The sequence below is a fragment of the Mizuhopecten yessoensis genome, unplaced genomic scaffold (genome assembly GCF_002113885.1).
Source record: "Mizuhopecten yessoensis strain PY_sf001 unplaced genomic scaffold, ASM211388v2 scaffold10359, whole genome shotgun sequence".
Classification (NCBI taxonomy): domain Eukaryota; kingdom Metazoa; phylum Mollusca; class Bivalvia; order Pectinida; family Pectinidae; genus Mizuhopecten; species Mizuhopecten yessoensis.
Genome location: NW_018408507.1, coordinates 1,376,030 through 1,400,544, shown reverse-complemented (window position 1 = coordinate 1,400,544; position 24,515 = coordinate 1,376,030). Strand labels below are relative to the sequence as shown.

The 24,515-nt window shown below is 38.4% G+C and overlaps 1 protein-coding gene across 1 annotated transcript; it reads left to right on the top strand.

The window, feature by feature from the left end:
• Positions 1-343: 343 nt before the first annotated feature.
• Positions 344-7,975, top strand: LOC110460328 (serine/arginine-rich splicing factor 4-like; the record flags this gene model as incomplete). Its single annotated transcript, XM_021513167.1, has 3 exons — positions 344-920; positions 961-1,448; positions 7,854-7,975. Coding segments are annotated over 3 exons (1,187 nt in total), but the record flags the coding sequence as incomplete, so codon positions are not given.
• Positions 7,976-24,515: the final 16,540 nt, after the last annotated feature.

The following is a 24,515-nucleotide window of genomic DNA, read 5'->3' as shown; positions in this document are numbered from 1 at the left end:
TACTTGACACGCTTGTAGTATAACAGTAGTGTCAGTAGTATACTTGACACGCTTGTAGTATAACAGTAGTGTCAGTAGTATACTTGACACGCTTGTAGTATAACAGCAACATTTTATAAAACCATGTTGATTGTACAAAGGGAGGTAACTCGCTTATAACACAAGGTTTTCATGATTATGAATCATCACGCGTTTGGAGACTTCGCAATACGTTATTCTGTTTCCTATTAAAGTAAGAATTGCAATAATTATATTGTCACAAGAAAAATTACCTTTGAAAGCATTTTAATTTGACATCATATTAAGCATATTGACCAATAATATAACACGTCGTTTGAACAAGATAAAAAGTCGTACGAACAAGACAAAAAGTCGTACGAACAAAACAAAAAGTCGATAAAAAAGTCGTACGAACAAAACAAAAAGTCGTACAAACAAGACAAAAAGTCGTACGAACAAGACAAAAAGTCGTACGAACATGACAAAAAGTCGTACAAAAAGTCATACGAACAAGACAAAAAGTCGTACGAACAAGACAAAAAGTCGTACGAACATGACAAAAAGTCGTACAAAAAGTCATACGAACAAGACAAAAAGTCGTACGAACAAGATAAAAAGTCGTACGAACATGACAAAAAGTCGTACAAAAAGTCATACGAACAAGACAAAAAGTCGTACGAACATGACAAAAAGTCGTACAAAAAGTCATACGAACAAGACAAAAAGTCGTACGAACAAGATAAAAAGTCGTACGAACATGACAAAAAGTCGTACAAAAAGTCATACGAACAAGACAAAAAGTCGTACGAACATGACAAAAAGTCGTACGAACAAGATAAAAAGTCGTACGAACAAGATAAAAAGTCGTACAAAAAGTCATACGAACAAGACAAAAAGTCGTACGAACATGACAAAAAGTCGTACGAACAAGATAAAAAGTCGTACGAACGAAACAAAAAGACGTACGAACAAGACAAAAAGTCGTACGAACATGACAAAAAGTCATACGAACAAGATAAAAAATCGTACGAACATGACAAAAAGTCGTACGAACATGACAAAAAGTCGTACAAAAAGTCATACGAACAAGACAAAAAGTCGTACGAACATGACAAAAAGTCGTACGAACGAAACAAAAAATCGTACGAACAAGACAAAAATTCGTACGAACAAGACAAAAATTCGTACGAAAATGACAAAAATTCGTACGAACAAGATAAAAAGTCGTTTGAAAAAGTCGTACAAACAAGACAAAAATTCGTATGAACAAGACAAAAAGTCTTGCGAACAAGATAAAAAGTCGTACGAACAAGACAAAAGTCGTACGAACAAGACAAAAAGTCTTGCGAAAAAGACAAAAAGTAGTACGAACAAGACAAAAAGTCTTGCGAACAAGACAAAAAGTCGTACGAACAAGACAAAAAGTTTTGCGAACAAGACAAAAAGTCGTACGAACAAGACAAAAAGTCTTGCGAACGGTCTTAAATTTAAGAATTCTATCAACACTACACAATACAGATGGCCTGCAGGCATTATATATATATCAGATTGTTTCCACTGTTCAAGATGGATGTTAGTCTTTTGTTAAAACTGTGGGAAGAGTCACATGATTCCTGGATGCCGCTGATGTCGCTGAAGCTCGAGTGTTGTGTGGGATGAAGGTATTACATTGTAGTACCGATCCCCAAACTCTCCAGTAGACTTTATGCACCTTGTTATCGTTGATTTGGACACAGATCGATGGGAATCTTAATAACTTTTAAAAGTTTATTTGTGTTTTTCGTTTAGTTCTGGTTTTACAGCAAGCTTGCAAGAATATCTCTGCCTGGTGGAAACCAGGCCTTGTCCGTTTCAATGGATCGCCAAAACGATTATCCACTATGTGTAAAGCAAGTGTCCTCTTTGCTGAGAGCAATGTGTTAAGTTGATGTCTCTAATCGATTTCAAATAGTCAAACACAACCCGGGTGTCCCAAGTTAGCTGGGTTTTTTGGTAATGCTGGTCTATGTTGGAATACACCTTTCACAGATCTTTTTACAATCACCACGTGACTCTCCATTGATCATTATGAATGATAAACGTGCACACTTTATAGTGTTGATGTGCCCTGACCCTTTGTGGTATGTATCAGTCATAAATTCCTGAAGAACTCCCACAGGGGTTGCTGTACCATTCCCCTTTGTGGTTTGCATCAGTCATGAATTTCAGAATCACTCCCATAGGTGGTGAAAATGGATTGATACCCCTTCTACCTTCAATCAATTTGGATGTATATACAGTATTGTCTTTAAGTGGTGGTCCGTCATGATTACAAGAGGATATCCGCAGCCTCTGGGGACAGTTAATAATTCTAGAAAGGCAAGATGTCGGGTTCTTTGAAGGTCCTTGATCGCCTTCGATGGATGAATCAATATTTGATTGTCCCTAGGTACATGACTGAGTTGGCCTATGTGGCAGCATTAGGTTATATCTGGAGTATTGTTGCGCTCTATCTTTTGAAGGGAGTTGCCAATTAGCGAAAACGACGAAATAAATACAATTGCCCAACCCACATTTAAGAAAGATGCATCATCAGCGCATGCAAATCGATCTGGTTTCCATAAATATCATTTGGCAGCTGTACGTTAAGTCTAGACGCAAACAATTATAGGTCTTGCATACCCCATATATCAATTATTCTGTTGCAAAGATGTGAATTCAATTTCCAACCAGTCAGTATTATCCCCTCAGTATTTGATGCAGTAGTTGTTAAAAGATATACTTTTAAAGTTTTGCATGACGCATACAATAGATTTGTTGACCCACCTGGTCCAGCTCTGGGAGGCATGTTACTGTCGATTGTTTTGATAGTATCGGCTGATTTGGTTACCGCTAGGGGTTAGTCAATTTGTTCACATATGTCGACCTCCTCTCCTGCTTTTGTTTCGGTCTCCGATTCGAGCACCTCATAGCTCTCTAAGAAGGATAACGACATGAATTCCAACGATGTTACATTCGTCGATTCCGACATCCGTTATACATAATGTAGCCAGAGGTTTGGTCGCTGTTTCACACCTCGGCGGGAACGCCATTTTGTCATCTTTGTTATAGTCTGAGTTTTGCTATTTCAGCCACAACAGGAACCTCAGCTCACTGTTTATATGTTGGCAAGGCCGACCATTATTTTATTGTCTTTAAGAACGTCTTTTTTTAACATTCCATTGTGTCTATGCGCACGTACCTCATTTCACCCCGATTACCTGACGGGGACAGAACAACATTAGTTGTATGGACGAGATCAATGATGTACGAACTATGAACGAGATTAAAAGTCGTTACTAAGATAGTTACTTTTACGAATGATATCAAAAGTTGTAGGAACAAGATTAAAAGTCAAACTATCAAGATAAAAAGTTGTACGAACGAGATAATAAGTCGAACGAACGAAATATAGAGGATCTTACATGAGTGTCCATGTCATATAGAATTTATTGTACGACATGGGGACGAGTGTAAGATTCTATTTATCACATAACAATCGAAAAAATCAAACACAACAATTTTTTGTATCAGCTGACTCTATATAGGTCAAAACAAATTTAAACGTACTCCAATCATAGTATTGCCGTTCTGCGGAATGAAAAGTAGTTCCAGATTTGTTTATTTAAATTATGAACAGTTTTAAATGCAATGAATATAACTATGACAAAATAAACTTTTCCAATTTATTTAATAGCCAAGACATACAAATTTATCAGAAAAAGTTAACTTTATAAAGTTCACAATTTTGTGACGTCACGCCTCATATGTCGTTTCAAGCAGTCACAGCAGGCCTACTGAGAGTCGCTGTCACCTTCAATGATAGCTTTTCGGATACGCTGTCGTGGTGGTTCTGATTGACCACCTTAGTAAATATTAATTTTAATGTTCCCTCCACTAATCGGACCACTGGAAATTGATTCAAAACCACCACTTATCGAAGATGAAGAACTTGACGATTTTGTGAAACACGTAGAAATAGGCCTTCGTGAACTCTGCTCGTGTTGGTCTGTGTTGATATGGCTATACTTGTTTATTGATGAAATGTTCTTGTGTCCTGAAATCTGCATAATTTGGGTGGGGGAACATTACTGTCACTGAGTTTTTGAACAAAATATTTCCGAGCACTGTGATTTGACAGATGTTTTTTAGTTTGGATTCCCGACAACTTGATCATTCTTTGCAATATTGTGCACAATTTATTGACTCCTAATGGCTGTTTCTTGAACCATATTGGGTTATTAGGCGATGAATTTGTTTGGTTGCTGAGTAAAAAGGACCAGATAGGGCACCGTAGCCAGTAGGGCGTTTTTCACGGTAAAGTTTATAAATAGTCACAGGGCACATGTCAGGGTTTTCCAAATTTGCCCACAGTTTCGGTTTAACAGCTCTAATATCACGAGGATTTTCTCCCGTTCTTGTTTTTGTTTGGCGTTCAGTAAATTCCAGAAATTCGTGTACATCCCCATCTTTTCCAAGCGTTACGTCACCCCAATACATGTCCCTATGTTCTAAACGGTATTGTAAAACCACAAAGTTTGTAGTAAGCTGTCAGGTGTGTTCGAACCTAGCTGGCCAGAATTCCACAGCATGTCGATTTCAGTGTCATTATTGGATCACTTCTGTGTGCTATAAATTGCCTGTTCCGTCGCGTTTCAACTGACACTGTTTACTTTTCATAACCTCGCGCACTTGCGCAAACATAGGACTGCTAACAATTGTGTGACCGTAGTTGTTGCGACGTAATTGCCAATCAAAACTTGACATCATCCCCCGTAAACTGGTTGGTTCATATTAAGAACCATCCGTTTTCCTGATACCAATAAAGAATCTACACAGTAAAGGCAGGTGTAAGAATTGTACCTGCTGCCCACAATTGCATGATCGTAAGAGGCGACTAAATTTGGGACCTTATCTCTTCTCTCCTTTCTAAATAACTTTCTCCTTCCTAATGTCTCCCTTGACAATGCCTCACTTTTGGTCATATGTTTAGCGTTCGCCCATGTGAGGAAGGCTTTGGGTTCTGTCCCCTGGCCGAGACATACCAAAGTCTTTAAAATTGGTAGTTTCTACTCCTGCTTAACGCTCAGCAAATTAGGAGTGGGACGACTGGTTCACCCGTTGTCAGTATAATGTGACCGGGTGGGAGTCCTGCTGGGTATCTTCGGCAGTATGTTTTAGTGAGGTAGCACTATGAAGTCGGCATCAGTTCCGCGCTATCACAAGGAGACAAACACGAACATATCGCAGCCTCCCAAAATACACATACATACACTACACGCATGCATATTGCACACAGAGTAGGCCGTCTTAAATGACCTTAGCTGTTAATAGGACGTTAAACAAAATCAAACAAACAAACAAACAAAACACAGTTCAATTACTGGGAAATTGTGGATTTGTCTACTTTCATTGACTTTAGGCAACTTGAAAAACTGATACAAAAGTTTCAGATCGTAGAACGTTTTGTTAGATTGGTTGAGGATAAAATTCCACACTTCATTTACAGAAATAAATCTGTTTCTTTTAGAATTGTCAGTCCCAGGCCCAGTATCCAAGTTTGTCGTCTGCTCCGGTTCTGTTCTGACCGGGCCTGTCTAACACTGACCTTATCAATACGAGCTCGTTCAAACTCAACTTTAAAATCAATTCAAGAAACTTCTACACTACAAAATGTTGCAAAACCCCTTGGAACACTACCCTTAACAGTACCTGTTCCTTTAATTTGTTGTCAATTGTAACCGTGTCGCAGAAATATGTTCATTATTTTATCAAGATAAACATTTACACTTTAAACTTTAATTGACAACAGTACAACTTAATAAATCTAGATGGGCCTGGTGGAAGTACGGGGGAATCATGATGTGGTTCCCGGAGAAAACCCATGTGCAAGTGAATCCTATATTCTCGTCTGGTCGGGGTATCGAAAATATACCGTCTTGTTAAAGGGCGAATACGCTATCCATTGCGCCACCCGAAATCTTACTTGTTATGTAAAGGAAAATGCCGAGATCTGGTCATTCTCTCACAAAATGGACAGTTTGAGGCTTTTCTCCTACTTAAAACACAGTGTCCACTTGAATTGATAAGGGACACCTCTCTGTGTTAGGAAAGGACAGCGTCTGAACAATGCACAGGTAATGAAGTTAACAGTGACCAGGCGTTTGTTTGTATAAAGCTTGAACTATGGTCATCCATGCATTGTTAACCTATTGAACAGGTACAGGTTACATGACTGACTTTGTAATGCACATGCTTTTCATGTTCAAACACTGATGTAGAAAATGCTGGGTATTATCGGTCAGTCCGATTTATTCATTTCAAGTGAGAACATATAGTTCTCAGGAGGTGACGATACCGACCGCTTTAAACATCATTTCGAAGATATTTAATGTATTGACATGAAATAAGACATCTCCAGCACACACACAGGCATACACACATATGGAGATATTAGCCAGGTGGCATAGGACTAGTAGTTAGCGCCGGATAAGGCAGCTCCTGTGAATTCCTCAATATTGTATTAATTAATATATATGCTAATTGTATTGACTGTATACAATTGTATATCTATGTACTGTAAAGCGCTTTAGAGTGGCTTATGTTAGCTAGATAGGGCGCTATATCTAATTTTGTATATATATGGGGCAAAGAAGTAATTCCAACAGTGTGGACAAGTTTAGGTTATCAATTTTTCGGAGCGATCCGCTCCTTTATCAAGACACAGTGAAACAGAACAGTTACATGTTCATATACATCATATTACAAGAAGATAGAATTGATATACTATAATTGAAAATATAGCTATTATATAAAACCAATAGTCTCCTCGGCTAAAGACAGCCGAAGGAAGCAATTACGCTGCGAGCATCGCGGCAAAGGAACGCTGATGTAGAGGACCTATTCTTGCGTAAGATGCACTGTCATATTAAGTGAGTCAACGAGAGAAATCAAAAACGTGGAACATGTGCATTTGTAAATCTGGCCCGGTAAATGTGAAAAATCTCCAATCTGCTACGGAATGTCTCATTAGTCGCCTCTCAATACTGCGATGGATCTAAGTCACAGCAGGGGGTCCCACTTAGTCGCCTCTTTTGGTTTGCAGGAATAATACATGTGCCTCTATTGGTTTGCAGGAATCATGCATGTAATTATCAAATAAGTGAGTGAAGGAGGAATAAGTAGATAAAATGGCTAAGATACTGTATAAATCTGTAAAATAAATCTGACAACGGCTGTTGGTCACACACACTGACATGAAGCAGCAGACAGGCGAGATAGCAGACCAACTGTGCAGTAATGAATCATTAGGTCAAATGCCCCCTGGAAGGAAAACGAGCGGATAGCAACCGCCTATCGTTCGTTCATACCTCGAGGGTAGCGGGTTTGTAGATTGGTGATCCAAAACCGTTCTCTCGTACGTCGTCTCGTTTCATCCCATGTAGGGCAATGATCTATGGCAACAACCTGCATGTCTTTCCAACTATGGCTAGGCATATTAAAATGCCTTGCCACAGGGAAGTCTGGTTTGTTCTGCTTGATGGAGCAGCGGTGGTTGTTGATCCTGACATTGAGCCAGGTGCAGGTCTCGCCCACGTACTGTAACTTGCATTTATTGCAGGTAATAAGGTACACCACATTGACTGATGTACATGTCAGCGTTTGTAGTATGTGATACACTTTGCCGTTGATTGTACATTGAAATGTATCTGTGGAGCGCGTGTATGGACACAGTTTGCACACTTTCTTGTTACATGTATTGAAAGAGCCTTTCGCCGCAGCAGGGTTAGGTGTAGGTAGCTTGCTGCTTACCACAAGATCTCTAATGTGTTTAGGTCTACGATATGCCAGTATAGGAGACTCTGGAAAGATCTGCCTAAGTTTCGGTGAAGATTCGATGATGCGCCAGTGCTTTTTCAAGATAGGTGGAAGTGGCGGCATGTCTGGTGGAACATGACTACACAAGGTACCCTTTGTGTATGGGGTCTGACTTTGTATACAAGCAGACTTGCCCTGTCCAGTACCCTCACTTTGTCTATTTCCCGATCTATCAAAGTAGATTTGTATCCTCTGCCAAGAAGATGGGACTTTAACTCTGAACATCTGCTTTAAAAGATGATGTCATCCGAAATAATACGCCTGATGCGCAGAGCTTGGGAGTAGGGTATGCTTATCGTGGTGTGCGAGGGGTGACAACTGGATGGGAGGAGATACTGGTGGGGGTCAGTAGGTTTACAGTGGAGGTCCGTACTAATCTTACCATCAATCAGAATGCAACTGGTGTCCAAAAATGTGTTGCTCTCCGTTGAGATATCCGCTGTGAATTTGATGGTGGCGTGGAACGCGTTAGCGTACTCAATAAACTCGTCAAGAGAGTCCCGACCCGATGTCCATTTGATTTCAACGTCATCGATAAAATGTCTCGTTGGAGAGTTGCCGATTAGCCTCTTGGATGTAGTCGTCCCTGTTCATTATAACAACTGCACAGCCTTTGTCCGCTGGCTTGATGACAATGTCCGAATTATTTTTCAGGGATTTGAGTGCCTGGCGTTCAAAAGGTGACAGGTTGTCCTTGGTTGTCTGCATGTTGTTTAAGTGGACGGTTACTTCCTCCTTCAATGCACTGATGAACGCTTCGAGAGCAGGTACTCTGCTGGGAGGAGGGTTCCATTTACTTTTATGTTTGAATGGATTGATCAGGGGTGCGACGGGAGACTCTTCTGACGGAGTATCCTCTACATCACCTGGGTCAGGGTCTTTAGCAAAGTACACGCGTAGCCGAAGTAGCCTGTAGAATCTGTCCATGTCTTCGATCAGCTCTGCATTGTTAGGGCTTTTGGGGATCGGACAAAAATTAAGACCCTTAGTAAGAAAAGCATGCTCTGGTTCTGTAAGGGGATGGTTTGATAGTTTGACGACTGTATTACCCGTAGTGGTCTTGACAGTTTGGTGTTAACGTCAGAACCTTCTCCATCTTGTCTTTTGAACTGTGCGACGGGAGTTGATGTCAGTTTCCGGGAGATTGTGAAGCCCATCGCGGTGGAATGTTTTCATTTGTGTATGTCTAAGAGATGTACGTTTGATGATTTCGAAATGTTGAATCTTCTGAAGGTAGATGTTTCTATCATTGTGGGGTGTAACTGAAGTCAGGTGTTTTAAATTAACTGCCAGCTCCTTAGACGCAACAGAAAGTTTACTATTACAAATGCCTTTAAGAAGATGTAGAAGTTTAATGTGACAGACAAGTTTGATGTGGTCAAAGCGTGCAGTAGCATATTTAGACATAAGACCAACATTGGGCGTGCACTTGAATCGTAAACCTTGGGGTACAATATTGTCCTGGATGTACGAGTTGTAGTTGCTAAGATGGTGCTGCAAGGTAACAACTCTCTGGACTCCTCTTTTAGCTTTGTTGTAGATGGTTACTGGATCCATAGTAGTAAAAATAAGAAGATACAATAATTGACAGCAAAGACGATACAAAACAATAACAAGGATGATACACAACAATTAAGGGAGAAACCGATTCATAAACAAGAGGCCCAAGAGGGCCTGTATCGCTCACCTGAATATTTAAGCAGTCATTGCAAAATATTCTCATTAAATATTATATTGCACTAAAAATATTTCCCTCGCAAACTGTGTTGGCTCAATCTGTTGACACTACCAGCAAAATATTATTATAAGATTCTATGCTTTTTGATTCTTCTTCAGAAGTTGCTTGACATATTTGATCTTGTAAGTAGGTGAATGTCATTTTCCTTCTCAAATTGGTTAGCTATATTCCAAAACGCTACCAGCCAAATCTTATGAATCCATTCCTTTTAGTTCTCAAGAACAAATCCATTAAAATGTTGTTGACCTCTGTGACCTCTAAAGTAGGTTGAGGTCATTTTCATTTGCAAACTTTGGTGAGCTCTATCCCGGGAAGTCACCAGCCAAATATTATAATTTTATGCCTTTTAATTCTTCAGAAGAAGCTGTTTGAACTGTTTGACATATTCGAATCCTGTGACCTTGAAAGTAGGTCAAACTTATTTTCATTCTCAAACTTTGTTGGTCTCTATACCAGGAAGCCACCAGCCAAATATACAGATACTATACTTTTCAGTTCTTCAGAAGAAGTCGTTTGAAGTGTTTGACACATTTGACCCCTGTGACCTTGAAAGTAGGTCAAGGTCATTTTCATTCTCAAACTTTGTTGGGCTCTATCCCAGGAAACCATCAGCCAAATATGAAGATTCTATACCATTTAGTTCTTTAAAAGAAGTCGTTTGAAGTTTGACATATTTGACCCCTGTGACCTTGAAAACAGGTCAAGGTCATTTTCTTTCTCAAACTTTGTAGGGCTCCTACCAACAGAGCTTTCAGCCAAATATCATGACTCTAGGCCTGTCCGTTCTTCAGAAGAAGTTGTTAAAAGGAAAAGTTGACGGACGAGGACGGACGGACGGACGACGGACGGACGACGGATGACGCGCCACGGCATAAGCTCACTTGGCACTTCGTGCCAGGTGAGCTAAAAAGGTGGACTAAGTTATGATACAAATATATATTGAACAGAGAACAACAGTGAAAGTAGACTTGTTATTGTCTTAAAATCTTGTATTATTTTTTCACATGAATTGTGATTTGTACATCTCAATAGAATAACATGATGAATTATCCGAGGAGAAGTACCCATTAGGCTGTTTACAGTAGGTATTGCCAAAGACAGATAAAGAGAGTCTTAACGCACAGAGGAACGGGACTATTTCAATTTTTAAAAATTTGGTGGCGAGAAAATATTTGATCGTGAACTTCTTAAAACTATCAATTAATAGAGTAATTTTAAATCGTGTGGTAGGGATCTGTTGATTAATGAGTATTTTATAAGGGTAAAGACGTACTATTGCCATGTCATGTTAATCTAAAAAGCCAAAGCATTATAAGAGCGTTGCTTTTATTGATCTCTGATATTTATTGATTAGACCAGAATGAGAAAATACTGATTTCAGAATGAGATAAGATCAGTTTTATTTAAAGTCGGCAAGCCGAGGAATGACAATAAAACACAAGTTTTAATGATACTTAAGACCGACATAACGATTAGGGGAGACCGGGGCAAGTTCGTTCAATTTTTATTTAAGTCCGTTCTATGAAGAATGGCAGTACGTCCTGTTTTTGAAGAATAATTTTAAATTTTCCTGTCGGAAGATCGGATGTCGTTATAGCGATATATAGTCTCAATGTCTGTTCCATCATGAACACCGGGTTGAATTTCAATTTTTGTCACAGTCAACGAGGTTTGACAGGTAAGGATGCAAAATAAAGTTAAAAACAGTTTCTGCCAGTTTGATTAATCCTTTTGACCCTTGGTGGAGCATAGGCCACTTAAATGTACGATATTCCTCTACCTTGTTTTGTTTTTTGCTAGCCTCTCCAGATCATCTCACTTGTACCATTCTTTCTCCATCCCGGCTGCAACGTCTCTTCTCCAGGTGTATCTTGGTCTGCCCCTGCCACGCTTTCATCGTGGGTTCCACTGTAAGGCTTGCTTTGTAATGCTGTTATTTGGCTTCCTCAGTGTGTGCCCTATCCATTTCCACTTTCTCTTTTTCAATTCTTCATCAACTGGGCATTGGTTGGTCTTTTCACACAGAACTTTGTTTGATATCTTCTCAGGCCATCTGATGTTAAGGATGCGACTGAGACAGTTGTTGATGAACACTTGAAGTTTTTGAAGCAGGTTTTTTGTTGTTTTCCAAGTCTCAACTCCATATAAGAGTATGGTTTTTACAAGCGTAATTTGGTCTTTAGAGTGATGTTTCTTGCTTTCCGAATTGTTCCCATTATATTAAATGCAATTCTAGCTTTGCCAATTCTGGTTTTTACATCTCTATCTGAGCCACCAAGATTGTCCACTACGCTTCCAAGGTATGTAATGGAATCCACTTCTTCTAAAGCTTGGGTGTTAACCATCCGACTTGCTAGGGTCCTTGTGTTTGACTTTAAAACTTTTGTCTTTTTATAGTTGATAGATAGGCCTGTTTCTGCAGCTCTCCTTTCAACCTGTGCTAGTTTGCCCTGCATTTGTTGGTGGTTGTGGGACAGCAAGGCAATGCCATCAACAAAGTCTAGGTCATCCAACTGGATGAACATGGTCCATTCGATACCGTTTCTTCTGCCGTCTGTGGCTTGCTTCATTCTCCAGTCAACCACCAAGAGAAATAGCATAGGAGGAAGGAGACGGCCTTGCCTTACCCCAGTTGTTAAATCGAAGGCCACTGTTAGTTGACCATCATGGATGATCTTGCTCTGCATTCCTGTGTAGGTGTTTCTGATGATGGTAATATTTTTTTCAGGAATGCCATAGTGTCTCATTAGCTGCCACAACACAGCTCTATCTAAGCTGTCAAAGTCGACAAAAACAGAATAGAGCCTGTGATTGTTCGAGGATGATGCGCAAAGTTGCTATTTGGTCTGCACATGATCTGTTTTGTCTAAATCCAGCTTGGTTGTCACGAAGCTTTTTGTCTATTGCATTTTTGAGTCGATTTAACATAACTCTATTTAAAACTTTCCCTGGAACTGTTGTTTGTTTGTTTGCTTGTTTGTTTATGTTTAACGGCCCATCGACGACTGTGGTCATTTAGGGCCATGGTGATTTATTAAAAAAATAAAAAAATAACAAAAATTTAAGTAGCGAAGATAAAATCAGATAAAATGGTTCATTTTAAAAGCATTCGCATTGTATGTGTAGATAATAAAAATAAAAAGGGGGTTAAAATAATAAAACAGATAACGAATAGATGATAGTGAATATGTGATATATATATAACGTCAAAAATGATCAGGTGGGTTAAAAGACATCAGAGTCTATAAAATAGACCGATGTCTTTCAAATAGTTAAATAATGCCTTCGAGTCCACGGAACTAAAAAGAGATTTCATATCCGGGACTCGGAAGTAGTTATCACGAATGTGTTTAAAATCGGAACATTCTATTAAAAAATGCTCCACTGTAAATGGAGTGTCACATGCGTGGCATGAAGGTATATCTTCTCGTTTTAAAAGGTACGAATGAGTAGGATATGTGTGCCCAGTGCGGAGCCGAGCGAGGACAACTTCCTCTCTACGATCTTTCCGACTGGGAATAGATGTTTTAAGTTTCGGTTGTATCTTAAAAAGTTTGTTGTTGGTCTCCAGAGACCAGCGTTTCTGCCATTCATTTTGAATGGCTGTACGAATAGTAGGTTTAAAATCTGTGTATGGTAGTTTGATATTTGTTTGTTCGAGATTCAATGCATTTTTTGCTTCCCTGTCAGCAAATTCGTTGCCTTTTATTCCGACATGGCTCGGAATCCATAGTAAAGTTATTTTAGACTTTTTTAATATACGAGATATTCGATGAGCAAGGTTTTGTACGATTGTGTTTTTAGGATCTCGTAACTGTAAACTCTGTAGGACAGATAGAGAGTCTGAACAAATAATTGCCTTTTTAATGCGGTGTTCATCGATATGGTCGAGGGCCAAACCAATGGCGCATGCTTCAGCAGAAAAGATGGAGGCGCCGTCTGGTAGTCGGACTGAAGTGCAAGTATTGGCAGTACAGCAGGCTGCTGCCACTTTCTCACCTTCTTTGGAGCCATCGGTGTAAAGTTGTGTATGAGAAGGGTAATTCGAAATGCATTCCCGAAAGGAGGATTTGTGTTCTTCGGGCATAACACTTGATTTCCCTCGCTCATGTAATGTAAAGTTAAAATCGGGGGTTTGAATGGTCCACGGAGGAACATCAGATATGTTAAATTCAGCTATGTCCGTCAATTTTATGTTGAGTTCTTGCAGGAAATTCAAAATTCGGATACCAAATGTTGGCAGAAGTTTTTGGTTTTGCGTAAATATGTTTTGGTTCATTCAATACCTTATTGAAAGATGCTGCAAAGGCAGCAAACATCTGGAAAAAAGCTCCGACATTGGACAGTATAAGTACAAGAAAGAAAGAAATATTTCTTCAAGTCTGCATTGATCATGCTCCATGTTTAAAGACCAGGCAAAATCAAGTATGGCAACGGATTGGACAACACCTGCAAAATAGACGCAAGTATTTGAGAGATAAAATGCTTGGAAAGAGAAAACAAAAGTGTACCAGTGCCAATACTGGGCAGGAATTGACAGAACATGTACAGGAATCATCAAAACCTCTAGATCTTAAGACATTTGATGTTGGGGATGAAGTCGTGATAAAAAACAAGGACGTGTATTTGGGTTTATTCATGGGATATAAAGATGATGCAAATGTTTATTCAAAGGTAATGTTGAAAAGCAAGACAACAGATATGAGCCAAAGTTTCGAATTGGCAGAGAAAGCTCCTGATGGGTCTGATGATTTTCGAAGTGTAGGTTTAAAACAGCTAGTAACTTTAAGAACAGATAGTTTACATGCCAGCATCTGTTTAAGGATACATGAAAAGAAGAATGTGAATCAAACATGCTGCAAAGCACAACAAGAAAGCTCGCATGACAGTAGTTCCAGTGATCATGATTCAGAAACGCATAACACGAATTGCAAGGGCAGTACTAGTGCGAGAGAAAAAACTGATGCAGATCTGGATTTTGGATTCGGATCTGGCAAACAAAAAAAACGAAAAGCTGGGCATGCACAATTGGAAAAAAGGCCAGCCGCATTGAAGAAACAAAAATTGGCACGTGATACACGAATTATTCTTTTGTTTTGATGGAATGGTCAAGATGATCTCTGTACTGGGGAGTTAAAAGGAAATCTCCGAATAGTGAGGATTTTATTGTTCGCAACTGTACAAAGCCCAGTTTCAAGTTAACCGGTGAAAGATTTCAAAATCAAGATTTAGAAAATCTCTGGGAAAACTCAAAAAACGCTTTTCTTAGTGCTACGGATGTTCAAATAAATCCTGACATGACCTTTTGTATATTGGAAATACCAAAAGAGAACAATTACCACATGTCACTTTACCACGATCCGGACAAGAGCAAACTTAAACATGGTGTGATCAAGATTAAAGTGGATGAGAAGGATAGCTTCCTAAGAAAGGCATTGGATGGGTTAAATGATTATATTTAACCTTGAAGTTGAATTCCTTTTGTGCTTTTGTCCTGTATGATGAATCCAGGTTTTAACACACAAAAAAGATTAAAGAACATTGTAGAGTTTTTCAAAATTTATTTCATGAAGAAAATACTTGTACCGTTATAACATTTTGATTGTGAAGACAATATAATTAAGTATGAAGTAAGGTTAGTTGACTGAAGGATTTTTGTTTCTGCTTCCAATGATGAACCCAGGTAGGGTTTGTGTGAATTCGAACTGACTTTATAAAATATGACCATAACAATATTTCAATTTTGAATAATGTTTGAAAAGAACTAACAAAAGCTGTTCTTAATTGTAAGGTTAACTGCAGTCATTTTGTTTCTACTCTTGAATTTCAAAAATGCATATATATATATATATATATAAAATGCTTGTTTATAATTACATACTGAAAACATTACAAGTAATAAAAACAAACAATTAAATAAAACAAGGGTAAATCAACTGTAGACTTATTCTTTGAACAAAAATTCTTGTGATAACAAGCCTGCCATGTACTTCTGGAAGTCACATCATATACCCAATATATACTTTTGCTTAAATCCTGTACATACAATGATGTACGTAGCGGTACCACTGTCTGTAATGTGGAAAGCTTCCACTGAACACAATTATTTTACTACAGACAGACCAATTGGATGAATTGTCTTTTGATGCGAAGAATGTTTGTTTGTTTGTTTGTTTATGTTTAACGGCCCATCGACGGCTGTGGTCATTTAGGGCCATGGTGATTTATTTATTCACTTTACTTTTTTAACAAACATGTGAATAGCGAAGATAAAATCAGATAAAATGGTTCATTTTAAAAGTATTCGCATTGTATGTGTAGATAATTAAAAATAATAAAAGGGGGTTAAAATAATAAAAGAGATAACGAATAGATGATATGGAATATGCGATATATATATAACGTCAAAAAGGATAAGGTGGGTTAAAAGACATCAGAGTCTATAAAATAGACCGATGTCTTTCAAATAGTTAAATAATGCCTTCGAATCCACGGAACTGAAAAGTGTTTTCATATCCGGGACTCGGAAGTAGTTATCACGAATGTGTTTAAAATCGGAACATTCTATTAAAAAATGCTCCACTGTAAATGGAGTGTCACATGCGTGGCATGAAGGTATATCTTCTCGTTTTAAAAGGTACGAATGAGTAGGATATGTGTGCCCAGTGCGGAGCCGAGCGAGGACAACTTCCTCTCTACGATCTTTCCGACTGGGAATAGATGTTTTAAGTTTCGGTTGTATCTTAAAAAGTTTGTTGTTGGTCTCCAGAGACCAGCGTTTCTGCCATTCATTTTGAATGGCTGTACGAATAGTAGGTTTAAAATCTGTGTATGGTAGTTTGATATTTGTTTGTTCGAGATTCAATGCATTTTTTGCTTCCCTGTCAGCAAATTCGTTGCCTTTTATTCCGACATGGCTCGGAATCCATAGTAAAGTTATTTTAGACTTTTTTAATATACGAGATATTCGATGAGCAAGGTTTTGTACGATTGTGTTTTTAGGATCTCGTAACTGTAAACTCTGTAGGACAGATAGAGAGTCTGAACAAATAATTGCCTTTTTAATGCGGTGTTCATCGATATGGTCGAGGGCCAAACCAATGGCGCATGCTTCAGCAGAAAAGATGGAGGCGCCGTCTGGTAGTCGGACTGAAGTGCAAGTATTGGCAGTACAGCAGGCTGCTGCCACTTTCTCACCTTCTTTGGAGCCATCGGTGTAAAGTTGTGTATGAGAAGGGTAATTCGAAATGCATTCCCGAAAGGAGGATTTGTGTTCTTCGGGCATAACACTTGATTTCCCTCGCTCATGTAATGTAAAGTTAAAATCGGGGGTTTGAATGGTCCACGGAGGAACATCAGATATGTTAAATTCAGCTATGTCCGTCAATTTTATGTTGAGTTCTTGCAGGAAATTCAAAATTCGGATACCAAATGTTGGCAGAAGTTTTTGGTTTTGCGTAAATATGTTTTGGTATTTGGGGTTGAATACTTGGTTGAAAGCAGGATTTTTAGGGTTTGATTTTAATTGAGTTGCAAATTGTAATGAAAGTTTTATTCTTCTGTCATAAAGGGATGGTTCATTTGCTTCCACGTACAGGCTTTTTACAGGTGTTGTTCGAAAAGCTCCCAGGGCAAGACGTAGCCCTTGGTTATGGATTGGATCTAGCATCTGAAGGTACGAACTGCGCGCTGACCCGTATACCATAGAACCATAATCCAGTTTTGTTCGAATAAGTGATCTGTATAGGCGCAAAAGCATTTCACGATCCGCTCCCCAATCAGTATGAGAAAGGACTCGTATAATGTTTAACGCCTTGGAACACTTATCCTTCAGATACTTTATATGTGGTATGAAAGAGAGTTTCGAATCAAAAATGAGGCCGAGAAATTTAGTCTGTTCAACAACAGGAATTCTAGTGCCATCGAGTGTTAGATTTGGGTCATTGTGTGCTTTTCGTTTTTGACAGAAATGCATGCACACAGTTTTGGATTTAGAGAATTTGAAGCCGTTTTCGTCTGCCCAATTTTGTAGTTTGTTTAAACTCTGTTGAAGTTGTCGTTCTATCGTGTGCATGTTCTTAGATCTGTAACAGATCAAGAAGTCATCCACAAATAACGACCCTTCTGTTGATTGACCAAGACATTTGACTATATCATTGATTTTAAGACCAAACAGTGTGACTGATAGGATTCCACCCTGTGGGACTCCCATTTCCTGTTTAGACGTTTCAGAAAAAGTTGAACCAACACGGACTTTGAAGTGTCTATCTGATAGGTAATTAGATATAAAATTGGGAAGGTTTCCACGTACGCCAAGGTCGTGAAGATCTTTCATGATGCCATACTGCCATGTAGTATCATAGGCCTTCTCAAGATCGAAGAACACAGCGACAAGGTGTTCTTTCTTGGCGAAAGCCTCTCGAATGAACGTCTCTAATCTGATGAGATGGTCATTTGTCCCTCTTCTATTTCTAAAGCCACTTTGAAGAGGGGATATTATATCGTTGGCCTCAAGAAACCAAACCAGTCTAGTGTTTATCATTCGTTCTAAAGTTTTACATACACAACTAGTCAGAGAGATAGGACGATAGTTGTTTGGGTCAGTAGCATCCTTTCCCGGTTTTGGGATAGGTATAATTGTGGAGTTCTTCCACGAATCGGGAATCTTTCCGGAAGCGTAAACTTGGTTGAATATGTAAAGAAGGCATGTTAGTGAAGAGTCCGGTAAGTGCTTTAGAAATTGATATGGAATATCATCAGGACCTGAAGCAGTGTCCTGTGATTTTCTAAGCGAATCAACAAGTTCTGGTAGGGTAAATTGTTCATTATAACTTTCTTTGTTTGATGATTTGAAATTGAGCCGTTTCTTTTCTCTCTTTTTTTTCAAAGACTGGAATTTTTGGGAGTGGTTTAAAGGGGATGAGTTTTTAGCTATGTTTTTTGCAAATGCATCAGCAATTTCAGTTATAGACGAGAAAATTTTGTTTTTATTAATGAGGTGGGAGGATGTTGCCTTTTTCTTTTTCCCACTTATTTTCCGAATCATATCCCATACTTTTTTGGAGGACGTGTTTGATGATATCTTGGATACATATTCTCTCCAGCTGTTTCTTTTGTCAATTTTAATTGATCGCCGAGCCTTTGCCCGCCAAATTTTAAATTCACTGTAGTTTGAAGTAGTTGGGCAATTCAAGTAACGTCTTAGAGCGGCTGCCCGATTACTGCGTGTTTTAAAAGATTCTTCAGATAAAAGGAACTTCGTAGGTTTAGGAGCGGATTTTGAAACTGCCTTTTGGGCAATAGAATTGAGTGTTTCATCAAAAGTTATAAAAGGGTCGCCGAGGTTAGTAAAATTGTCTGTGGTTAGTTTTTCAATGCACATGTGTTGGAATTTACACTTTAGAGTATTGGAATACGAGACGTAGTAATTTGAACCAAATATAGTTCGGAGCTTTCACTGATTTAATACGCCACAGAAATTATTCGGTCAAAAAAGCGTAGTAATCTGAGATTGATATATAGTTCATGATGCTAATTGAAAAAGTCGCCTTTTCGTAAAATGTTAACATTTTTTCTTTGATTTATCTATCGTTTTCATGTTTTTTTATCCTTTTATAGCATCATACCATGAAATAATCAAGACAGCATTTAAAGATCTTCCGCGGAAGAAGAAAATCTGTTGTTTGGTATTGATTTGCCCAGGCTTGGCGAGGACCGCTATGAATGCTATACACAACATCCAAAAATAATACATAATTGCATCTTGCCTATTTCCAGCACCTATCCATAACTTTTGAATAAATATTAAATACCTTGTTATCAGCATAATTTCCTGTACTATTATGCATAATGTATTATTCGGTCACATGTGATTTGTACTGAAACTGTAGGTCAACATTTTAGAGCATTGTAATGAGACACTATGCAACAAACTCTCCAATTTGTTTGTGACTTGCCCTGGTAATACATCTTTGAAGAGAGGCAAAGTGTCAACAAAACCACTTATAACATCTTTTAACCCACTCTGTAAGTGTTGCTGCACAGCACGACACATCACAATAGCATCAAATGCTTTACCATTATGGTAAACCATCACAGGTTTAGGGCCAATCTTTGAAAGCCATTCCTTGAGCAGGACCAATTCATCTAACAAAGAAACTGATGCTACTTCAGTCTGATGATGGTACATTTTGTTGTTGATCACCTGTAACCCATGTATAACTGATGCTCTGGGGTCAATTCTTGTTTCTCCAGGATGTATGTAGCAATAGAATGAATTGGGTGGTTCACCTCCACCAATCTGCACAATCTGTGATTTTGCACCTATACGAAATAGAAAACAAATTATTTTCATTAAATATTCATTTTCAAATATAACAAATTTCATATGCGGTTCAATTTCTTCAGCCATTGGTGTTTTCGGCTCACAACCAACAGCAGGTGTGTGTTTTATATGGTGGTGGTGTTTTATGTGGTGGGGGTGGGGGTGGGGGTGTTGGGGGTAAATCTAAAGTCTATCACCTCTTCACCGGGTTGCATTATCTGAGGGGCAAGTAATAAATACCTAATGCAGTTGTCTCCAGGTCAAATTATGCCAAGGTGTAGTGGTCTGCAAGAAGAGGCACACATGTCGGAGGTGAAACTGGATCAGGAATTACCGATATATCACAGTCCTCTTCGAGTGATAATGCTGGATTATATGTAGGACCTTCTCGTTATTATTTTGTGGTTGTTGCTGTAGAACTGGATGCTTTCAATTCATACCTCTTTTTCTTGAAGTCAACTTGTTGGTGCCTTTGTTGTGTTTGTCGACGTTGCTTTGTAGTATTGGCTACATAAGTTTCTGTGGTTGTTCCCTGTGACAACATAAGGGTTTCATTAACCTGAAAGTTAAAAGAAAATCATGAGAATCAGGTATCTATAGTTACACTAATATAGTTCGTAATTAACAAAAGTCTTTCAAGTAATCGATAAAACTACCAAAATATTAAAATATATATAAATCATTTTCTTCAACTTTTGGGTCATATTGAAACTTCAAAGTTTTAAAAACTGGATTTTGAGATTACAATAACAGGAGGGTTGATGTTCCATATGCTTTTATCACACATAAATAATCATTTCATTTAAAATTCCTTGCAATTTACCTTTGTAATAACAGAACTTCCGATGTTTTTCTGTGCTACTGCTGCCGCTACTCGATAGGATGTGCCCTCCGATCCCGAGTAGAAGTGTGTTTGGGGATGTTTTGACACCACACTTCGATTAAAACTTTCATTGGCTTGTGTACTGGACAGACGGGAAATATTGTAAGCATCCCTAGCATATAGAGCAAATACTTTTTGCAGTTCCTTTCTCAACTGCTCATTCACAAGGTATCTTTTGTAGGGTAGATGAGTTGGTACATATGTCTTCGGATCAACACAATACTTGCACCAGTCCGTACTACACAATATGTGATCACCAAAGACATGGGGAACTATACGTAGTAGTCCTAATCGTATAGCCTCTTCATTATTTGCATTGAAACGCAATACATATGTGAAAAAATTTCTGTAAATGCTTGATAGTTTTGGGTCCAGGAGATTTACATTGATAGTTTTTTTTGCATGTCAAACAGTTTGGTTGTGAATTTATTTTTTGGTGTGATTTGTATCGCAACTCTTTTTCAAACTGCAGTCAACAAATGCTTGTCTAGCACGAGTAACTGTTGAAGTGTCATTGTCCATGATGATATTGTTCACATGGAATTCTTTTGTGTCCAGACTCCTCAACATTTCAATAGCCATATCTGGCTCCATGGCTTTTGATGATCCATCCCAGTTTTTTCGGCAGTTATGGTCAGGCGGCACTTTATTTTCTTTTTTAGCATGTGAACAAAATCTACAGTTTTTGCACCTCACAGCATAAGCAAGAATTTTACCAGTCTCGGGTCCTATCATACAACAATGACCTTCAAATAAATCAAACAAACATTTATTTGTTTACCCTAAAATAGATATACCAATAAATATACACAGCTTCATTATAAGCAATGCAAAGAGCTGAATTTATTATTTTTATAATTTGAAAACACATTATATCAAAACTACATGCACATCCTCTCATGTCATGTCAAGTTTCTATTTCAAGGTTAGAAATGTATGTAAATTGATATTTATACAATTATTAATGTATGACATTGTAAACTCAACATTCAAGTACAGACCCAAAAATCGATTACAAACACAGAGAACCTGGTTTCCTACATTGTACACCAATAAAAACTTAAAACTTCTGTAATGACCTCAATGTATCAATCACACATTGAACAACACATCCATTTCATCTTCTGACCTAATGACCTAAAGACTGGCATATCTGTGTCCACTTGACCTTGTCTGCCATCCTGCATCATATGAAACTGATTTTTATTTGGAATTGCTGGAAACAAAAATCACACAATATGAAATAATCCATATTTTTCGTTAAATGACTAAATGCAATGGTAAAAAGTAATACTTACTAAAACTATATCATAGTTAAATTGGAGATTGATATATATTGAAGGTGTGCATGTAACTGTTTGGATTTGATTGATGTTTGCTGTCACATGACCTAATTTATTTATGACAAGCATGGAAACCATCAGCTAGATGAACAATACGAAGAACAAACATACGAATTTATAATATCTATATATGTTTATTACCTGTCGCAACTTGCTCGTTCATCTACAATTGCCTTGTCACATGTTGCTGTTGCCACTGGCTCAATGGCATCTCTAGCTTCTCTTTCTCTCTTTTTAAGATTTCTAGGTGTTATACCTGGGATATTTAGGGTGGCAAGCACACCATTTACATCACTTTCACCAAGACCAAAGTGAATGAAATATTGCTGAAAAATATTAGTGTCTTCTTACATCATGCAATCATATGTATGTAACTTTTGTATATCCTTTGTATACATATAGACCCCTGATAATTATTTGGGTGTTAAAAATATTAAAATACAGGAACAGTTGTGGGAGCTATAGACCCAAACGAATGCAAATAACAAATATTAAACGTCCAGTTGAGTTTTCATAACGGTCATACGGTATCATATATCAACTCTATGTGTCAAGTACAGGCCAGGTAAAACTCCGGTCGCTCATCAAATTGTTGACATTCCTGACAGTCTAACGGTCACTGTTAACAGTGGCGGATCCAGAGGGTTTTTTTGGGCTGTACAGCACTGTATTTATACACATAAACTCTAGTTGTCATTTTCTGATCACGGTTATAGTAGCAATATATTATGTATGTGTAGGAATCCAACCTAATCAATTATTGATTATCAATTATTTACCTGATCCAAGTTTTGTGTTAACATCCTATGTACTGTTGTGGTGCCGTTTGCCTGATGGTAATGCCGTCGTTTTCTTCTACTTCGACTTCTAAATGGTACTGACCAACTTCAACAATTTGAAGATAAAATGTCAGACGAGGAGTGAAACATGGAAAAATATTGTTTTTGAAAGATACGAGATGGTCTAATTTGCGTTTTGAAAAGTGACGGTATATGGCTAATTTGAATAATTCCGTTGTGGGGCTCGAAATAATGTCAGGTGGGAGTTTATTCCACTAGGGTATAGTTCGAGGGAAGAATGATGCCTTTCTGGTCTGGGTTTTTGAGTGGGAAACTTGATACGAAAACTGGTGGTTTGTTCGGGATTTTCTAAATGTAAATGTGCCTGTGCTTTGGCTGATGTTTAGCCAATTTTAAGATTTCGTCTTAAAAAGCCAAGCGTAGAATTTGCTTTTGGGCAGATATTATTTATATGTGAATCCCATTTAAGGTCAGATGATAGTGTTTACACCCAGATACTTGGCCTGAGTAAGATGTTCCAGTATGTGTCCATGTAAAGTATAATTATGGACTATTGGAGTTTTGTTTTTAGTCACCGACAACACATTGCATTTGTTTGGGTGGAAAATCATTTTCCATGTATTTTCCCAGAGCGCTAGTTTGTCAAGATCTTTTTGAAGTGTTTCAGCATCACTGTTTGACTTGATAACTAGATATGCAATAGTGTCGTCTGCAAATAAACGGACTGTAGCATTTAGACCCACAGGGATATCGTTTATAAAGTGAAGACATAAACTGGGTCCCAAAACTGACCCCTTGGGTACCCCGGAATGGACTTCGACAAAATCAGACTTCTCCCCTTCAACTACTACTGTCCGAGTTCTACCGGTCAGGAAACTCTCGATCCAGTTTGCGACATTTCCACGTATACCATAATGTTTTAGTTTATGGTTTAGGAGAGAATGACTGACCTTGTCGAAAGCCTTAGCAAAGTCCATTATGAGGATATCTGTTTGGCGTCCCTCAATAAGATTCTTTCAGATGTCATCCACAAATTCAAGAAGTTGGGTTTCTCATGATCGCGATTTGCTACAGATACAGGTCAGAGATATGGGCCTGCAGTTTTCTGGGTGAAATTTTGGACCGTTTTTATAAGCAGGTGATACATTTGCAGATTTCCAGTCTGAAGGCACTATGCCAGTTTCCAGAGACTGATTAAATATCAGGGTTAAAATCGAGGCTATTTCTGTTGCTAGCTCTTTTAGTACTCTGGGTTTGATGTCATCAGGGCCCGAGGCCTTGTATGGATTTAGGCCTTGGAGCAGTTTTAAGACGCCCTTTTCATGTATAGAAATTTCAGGCATGGCAGGGTATTTATCGTGAGTAGGCATGTTGCATCTAGTGCGAAACTGATGGTCGGTAAAAATTTCAGGAGGAGTAAAAACAGATTGAAATTGTGCGTTTAGCACCTGGGCCTTGGCGGTAGGGTCATACACAAGTTTACCGTCCTTTTTCAGAGGAGCTATGCCACCACTATGGTCTGATCTTTTGG